A 7,387-nucleotide genomic window follows, 5' to 3' on the forward strand; every position below is an offset into this window, starting at 1 on the left:
CACAGGGTTTCCCTCGGGTCCTGGGGAGGCGAACGGCGCGGCCGCTCCCCGGCGGGCTTTCTGGGCGCCCGAGCCCCGCCGTCGACGGTGCCTGTGCCAGGAGAGGGCTGTGGGGGAGGCTGCTGCGGGCGAAATGGCGGAGGGGAGCCGGGTTGGGGGCGTTGGGGAGGCCGCCGGGGGTGGCGGTCGGAGCCGGCTGACAAGCGGGAGGGCGCGGGGGGCCGCCCGCCCGGGCCCTGATTCTGGAAAGGGGTCTGTGGGACCCCGCGTGCCGGGTGCTGTCCCTTCGCACAGGCGCCTCTTTGATGCCAGAATGTCCTGTGTGCGCGGTAGTTCTGGCGATTTCAGGCCACAGGGTGCATCTGTACAGGAGAGGCTTGAGAAAAACTAGGGACGGGAAAACGGCCTATATTTCTGAAGTTGTGTGGGAATGGGGGGTGAGGGTGGGCAGCAGCCAGTGACTGGACACCCGAATTGGGATGGGGTGACTGCGACCAGAGCAGGTCAGGCATCCAGGAATGCCTCTTAAAATTCTCCTGTCCACCCGGTTTCTCCACACTTCCTGGCCTTCCTCCCTCACCTCCATCCAAAATTGGGGGTGGAAAAGATGGACTGGGAGGTGAGGGTGGGACAAATTATAAATACAAGTACCACTGCACAACCTGTTTTCTAGAATATGCGGGCGCCCTTCCCCCAATTTATAATGCGCAAGGCAAAGGATGTGGTGCACCTAGTGGTGAATCCTCAGAATTGGAGAAGGGAGCAATGCGAAAAATATGACGTCAAGAGAAGATGTTTGTTATCTGGAATGCTGAAATAGAGGGCCAAGATAAAATGAGAATATTCTACTAAGAGGACTCTGAATATTGAAAGACAGTATATGGAGTCCTATCCTTGATATTGGTCTGTCCATCAGGCGCTTAGTTGCTACCATGGTCTTCTGATTGTCTTAACCTTTTTATCTTTGGTCCATAGGTCTGCTTTAAGGCTGGTTACTTCTGCAAAGAAGGAAAGAAGGAAAAGACTGCCTTAAATCTCTGGAGGTTTGTGCAAAGTGGGGCAATGCAAGGGGCAGCTACAGAGGAAGATTGACAGGTGTTTTTGATCCAGTTGGGTGTCTTTGATTCACATGTCTTACTCTCTTTCTGATTTGCACACTGCTGCAGAACCCGTTTCTCATTTCCTACAGGAGTATTAGGACTATTGGGGTAGGTGTGGATTGGGCTGTGAATGGGCCGAGAAGACCTGAGAGCAGGAATCAAGCGACAGGAAACATCAGACAAATTAGACACTTAAACAGAAAGAGATATTTGCATCAGGGATCAGGGTGTCTGCCTGTCAACCAAGCACTCAGACTTAATTTCTCCTGTATGTTTACTTATCCGTAGGATGGCCTGCTGTTTGCTTAAGGCTTAACACCACTGGAACAAAGCAAGGAGAGGAAAATTTCACCACAACAGTGCAGGTATGAGAATGGGTACAACTTTTGGGTGGGGTAGAGGAGACCAGCACAGGTCCAAGGGTGATTAGGGTCTGGTCTGAGGGCTCCTCAGCCTCTCCCATTGCCAAGATACTTTCCCACCATTTTCTCACCTGTGTTGTAGCAAGCAAAGCAGTGTGACAGCTCTGGGGGTAAAGGGTGTGGGGTGAAATGAGGATAACAGAGAGACTTTCTGATAGCCTAACTCTCCCACGAAGCATTCAAGGTGCAGTCTCTGTGTGTGGGTCTTTGCATGGAGTGACACAGTTGGAAGAGACTCAAAGCCGCACGTCGTTCTCGATTCCTAGATTGATCTTCAGTGGCATCTCTGGTGGTGGTGGAATTGCTGCTAACCACCACCCTCAACAGGTGTGCACCCACCCGGGAACCATCCATCCTCTCCCAGTTTGGTTGTGCTTCTTCTGCACTCTGTCTGTAATATTGGCTGAGACTGGGATTGGAAAGGAGGCTGATTGACTGCTGGACTGGTGATTGACTCTAACTTTTGTTTCCAACTGTATCACCTGAATCATCGAAAGATTAGAGTGTGAAGATAGAAAACTGTGACAGATCTGTGGTAGAGGCTGAGACTGGGATAGTGGTATTTAATCAGGACTCCTCTGTAACTGGTACTATGACTGGGGCTGAGATTGAGCCTGGTGTCCAGGCCAAGCCTGAAAAGAAGCCTGGAGAAGAGGTTGGAGGTGGGGCTGAGAGAGAGAATGAAGTCCCAATGGTGGTCAGACCGAAGGTTAGGACCCAGGCCACACCTGGGGCAAGGCCCAAAACTGAGTCCAAGGCTATGGCTGGGGCAAGGCCCAAAACCGAGTCCAAGGCAATGGTTGGGGCAAGGCCTAAAACAGAGTCCCAGGCAATGGCTGGGGCAAGACCCAAAGCTGAGTCGCAGACAATGGCCGGGGCAAGGCCCAAAACTGAATCCCAGGCAATGGCAGGGGCAAGACTCAAAACTGAAGCCAGGGCAGTAGGTGGGGCACGTCCTAAGACTGAAGCCAAGGCAATCCCTGGGGCAAGGCCCAAGGATGAAGCCCAGGCTTGGGCCCAGACTGAGTTCGGGGCTGAGGCAATGTCTCAATCAGAGGGCGTGTCTCAGACCAATGCAGTAACCTGGCCACTGGTCAATACTGAGTCTGGGTCAGCTGCTAAACCTATGGCCCTATCTGTGGATAGGGAACTGGTCAATGTAGACACTGAGACCTTTCCTGGCTCCCAGGTTCAGACAGGAATCCAACCCTGGTTTGGATCAGGGGAGGAAACTAATATGGGGTCTTGGTGCTATCCCAGGTCCAGGGCCAGAGAGGAGGCCTCTAATGAGTCTGGATTCTGGTCAGCAGATGAGACCTCTACAATGTCCTCTTTCTGGGCTGGAGAAGAGGCCAGTATCAGATCATGGCCTAGGGAAGAGGCCAATACCAGGTCCAGGCACAGGGCCAAACATCAGCCTAATCCCAGATCCAGGCCCAGATCCAAGCAAGAACCCTATATTGATTCCTGGTCTGGGTCTGAGGAAGAGTCTGGCAACTCATTCTGCTTGTGGGCTGGAGAAAATACCAATAATTTGTTCAGGCCCAGAGTCAGGGATGAGGCAAATATGAGGTCCAAGCTCAGGACAAAGAGAGAGGACTTTTTTGAATCTGAGTCTGAAGACGAGTACTATAAAGAGTCTTGGTTTTTACCTGGAGAAGAAGCCAACAGTAGATTCAGACCCAGAGACAAGGAAGAGTCTAACACTGTCTTGAAGCCCAGGGCCCAGAAAGATGTTAATAACAGTGACAGGGTCAAACAAGAGCCCAGGTTTGAGGAGGAAGTCATTATTGGGTCCTGGTTCTGGGCAGAGAAAGAGGTCAGTATGGAGGCTGGGGCTTCAGCCATTTGTGAATCTGAGCCAGGGGCTGAGGAGGGGGCCATTGGTGGATCCTTGTTCTGGGCGGAGGAAAAGTCCAGTTTGGGTGCTGTGGCCAGAGAAGAGACCAGGCCAGAGTCTGAAGAAGAGGCCATATTTGGGTCCTGGTTCTGGGACAGGGATGAGGCCTGCTTTGACTTAAATCCCCATCCTGTGTACAAGGCTAGCCCCAGGTTCAGAGATACAGCTGAGGAGGGAGTTAATGTATCATCCAGGCCCCAAACCTGGGAAGAGGTCACTGTTGAATTCAAACCTGGTCCTTGTCATGGGATTGGCTTCCCATCCCCAAGCCCCTTTAGAATTCCTGAGGAAGCAGCATCCGTATACTCTGAAATGTTTGAGGGAAAGCCCAAGAATGTGGAAGTTACCCCAGAAGGGGAAGAGCAGGAATCTTTGCTTCAGCCTGATCAGCCTGACCCTGAGTTCCCATTTCAGTATGATCCGTCCTACCGGTCAGTCAGGGAAATTCGAGAACATCTTAGGACCAGGGAGAGTGCAGAGCCAGAGAGTTGGTCCTGCAGCTGCATACAGTGTGAGCTTAAAATTGGTCCTGAAGAGTTTGAAGAACTCCTTCTATTAATGGACAAAATTCGAGATCCTTTCATTCATGAAATATCTAAGATTGCCATGGGTATGAGGACTGCTTCTCAGTTTACCCGTGATTTCATTCGCGATTCAGGAGTTGTCTCACTTATTGAAACTTTGCTCAATTATCCCTCATCCCGAGTTAGGACAAGTTTTTTGGAAAATATGATTCATATGGCTCCACCTTACCCAAATCTAAACATGATTGAGACATTCATATGTCAAGTGTGTGAGGAAACCCTTGCTCATAGCGTGGGTTCCCCTGAGCAGCTGCTTGGATTAAGGATGCTTAGACACCTCACTACAACTACAGACTATCACACACTCGTTGCCAATTATATGTCTGGGTTTCTCTCCTTATTAACCACAGGCAATGCAAGAACAAAATTTCACGTTCTGAAAATGTTATTGAATTTGTCTGAAAATCCTATGGTGGCAAAAAAACTATTCAGTGCCAAGGCTCTATCGATATTTGTGGGTCTCTTTAACATAGAAGAGACAAATGATAACATTCAAATTGTTATTAAAATGTTTCAGAATATCAGTAGTATTATAAAAAATGGAACAATGTCCTTAATTGATGATGATTTCAGTCTTGAGCCGCTTATTTCTGCATTCCATGAATTTGAGAAGTTAGCTGAGGAACTGCAAGTCCAAATAGACAATCAGAATGATCCTGAGGTGGGACAGCAAAGCTAATATGATTAACCACCTGCCTCTGATCAGCCTTATGTTCCCAAAGAACCCTGAGTAGTGCTTTGGTTTTCAGTCTGGTTTTATTTTGTAACTTATATTTTAATGCTGATGTTAACTTTGTCCAATTCTTGGTTTGAGCTGGATCATTTTGTGGATGCCAAATGACTATTAGTGCTGAAAAAAATTTGTTGATATTTGTCTTGCTGTCCATTGCTGTATTTTTCAGTATTGAGCTTCCAATGAACTGAGCCGCCTGTGTAACCTACCCTGCTATTCATTGTTTAAACATATGGTTCTCTATTCAAGTCTGTGTTTTCAATAAAGTTCTGTGTGAAAAGTGGCAGAAGTGACCCTTCTTCAGTTCAAAATCGAGGTGTAGATACAATGTGCACAGTTACAAACATAGACAATGAGTAGTATGACATACATACCCTCATTGGAAAATCCCATTCCTGGATCTTAAGAAGGAAGAGATTACAGTGGGTTGTGGTACTTGAGGAATGCTTCAGAGAAGAGGCACGCACTTAAATTTGGTCACTGAAAAGTAGGATAAGACAACCCATTAGGTCATTCTTGGAAGTGAGCAGTGGCGGTGTAAAGAAAAGTGTGTAATTGGAAAATCTGTTCCAGTAGTATGGATATAACCTGTCTGCCTGGAATAGGTGAGACAAGTTTAATGAGGGATGCAGTTGGAATGAGGCCACTTTGGAGAACTAAGTTGGGCCAGATCTGCACATTTTGCAACACAAAGTACAGGTGTTGCTCAGTGCCACCTGAAGAGTGAAAGAGTAGAACAGCACACCAATTAAATGGAGTCAGGAATAAGCTTTCCTTTGTGATCCTAATCCAAGGAAAGTATTAAGGAAATACCACGCAGCTATTAAAAATGTTCTATTTATTGGCATGAAATGACACATGCTTTTATATCTGGTGTAATAGAGAAGACTGTGACATCATCTGTGGAAAATTAGATCCCATTTTAAAAACTGTGTAAATAGACACAATTTCTGTGCAATTTCAGTATGACTTTCTAAGAAACTTCATATATTCCATAATCTGGAAGAAAATACACTATGCTAAATAAGTTTTCAGTGACAGACATTGGGGAGATACAAAAATTAATTAGACAAGGATTTTTTCTTTTAATATGCTTACATCTAGTGCCTCAAGTTGTAGGTGGACATGTTGGAAAGGATACAGTTATGTAAATGAATATATGTTAAAAAGAATTTTTTAGAGATAAACTCATTTAGAAAAGTTGAAAAGGAATGAGACTTCAGAAAGATTAGCTTATGAAATGTTTTAAAGAAAAGTAAAATTACCAAGGTTGCTAAGTTTATACTAGTCTCTTGTACAAAGATGGCAACCTTTTTACATGACTGTTGCATTTGAAAGATCATCACGTTTCCTTTTGGAGTGACAGCAAAGGTCCAGAAGTAGATAGTGGTAATGATTGCACAGCATTGTGCATGTACTTAATGCCACTGAATTGTACACTTTAAAATGGTTAAAATGGTAAGCTTTGTGTTATGTGTGTTTTCCACAGTAATAAGTAAAAACATCATACCATACCTTAAGACAAGAATTGCGGAAGTCAGGGATAGAGTTGGTTTGGAGAGGGAATACAGGCTTATGGGAAATATCATATGTTTTATTATTTTTAGACATGGTGAAATGTTATTTCTGTTTTGTCTGAGGATGTTAATTTTTGAAAAGGTAAAATTATGATTTGTAAATTAGAAATGAACACATGGAAGTTTTTTTTCAACACAACAACTGCTAAGATTATGAGAATGGTTGAAGGAGATGTGTATATACAATATACACAATATAATAATATAAACAAAACATGTATATTAAATTTCATACACACATAGAAAATTAATAAATGTTAGTATAACATTGCTGGATCAAGTACAAAACTGATTGATATCTTAAGGGCGATAAATTGAAACCATTTATGTTATCTGTTCCACTGGACATAAATCATTTCCATAGCTATTGGACAAAATACCTACAAGTTAACATAAGTCTCTTAGGGTTGAAAACTTGCTCTATCAACAGAAAGTGAAGCCCAGCACTGCACTGAACAAGTATCCAGTAACCTATGTTGTCTTTACCCAATTTTTGTATAATTTTTCTGACAGTGCAACCTGCTTTCCCCACCACCACCCGATTCTAGGCTGCAAGGTTTATGAAAGTAGGGCAAAGTGGCAGTTTTGCCTCCATTCACAAACCACAAGTGCTAACAGAGATCGTCCTGGTGGTGGAAATTGGAGATTGAATGTTTGTTTTGGCTATCAGTATTTTTCAAGACAGATCCTGTGTGTGTTTTAATACGTCACCCGAGTTTTGCACAGAATACTGAAAGTCAGTTGGTCTCCAAACTCCTCGTGGGGTGTTCCTCGCCAGCCCTGTGCTCCTACAGAGCAAGGCCCAGGCTTAGGGCTGGAAGCTTTGGCTCCGAATCCAGCCTTCCTTTCAGCTCTCTATCTTCACCCCATCAGGAGCTTCAGATTGTTCTAGCAAGCAGCTCAACCCCAGAGGCACAAGACTGTGCCCTGCGTGCTGCGGGGCTGCGGCGGACTTGCCGACTGCGCGGTCACGTGGGGCTAACTGTGGGTCACGTGACCGCACTCTCACTTAGACCGGCGTGGAGGTGTGTCGCACTGAAAAGGGATGGGAAAGACTTGCACCTGACGCTT

General features: G+C 45.7%; 1 protein-coding gene across 1 annotated transcript in view; it reads left to right on the forward strand.

The window, feature by feature from the left end:
- The window catches only part of LOC309978606 (uncharacterized protein), a 75,878-nt gene extending 71,049 nt beyond the window's left edge, over positions 1-4,829 (forward strand). The window contains 4 exon segments of the mRNA XM_082865126.1: positions 29-364; positions 976-1,054; positions 1,389-1,465; positions 2,025-4,829. Coding sequence (XP_082721252.1) covers positions 29-364; positions 976-1,054; positions 1,389-1,465; positions 2,025-4,685 — 3,153 coding nt within the window. The 3' untranslated portion in view covers positions 4,686-4,829.
- The last annotated feature ends 2,558 nt before the right edge of the window (positions 4,830-7,387 follow it).

This window comes from Leucopleurus acutus (genome assembly GCF_964270905.1).
Source record: "Leucopleurus acutus genome assembly, chromosome: X".
Taxonomy (NCBI): Eukaryota; Metazoa; Chordata; class Mammalia; order Artiodactyla; family Delphinidae; genus Leucopleurus; species Leucopleurus acutus.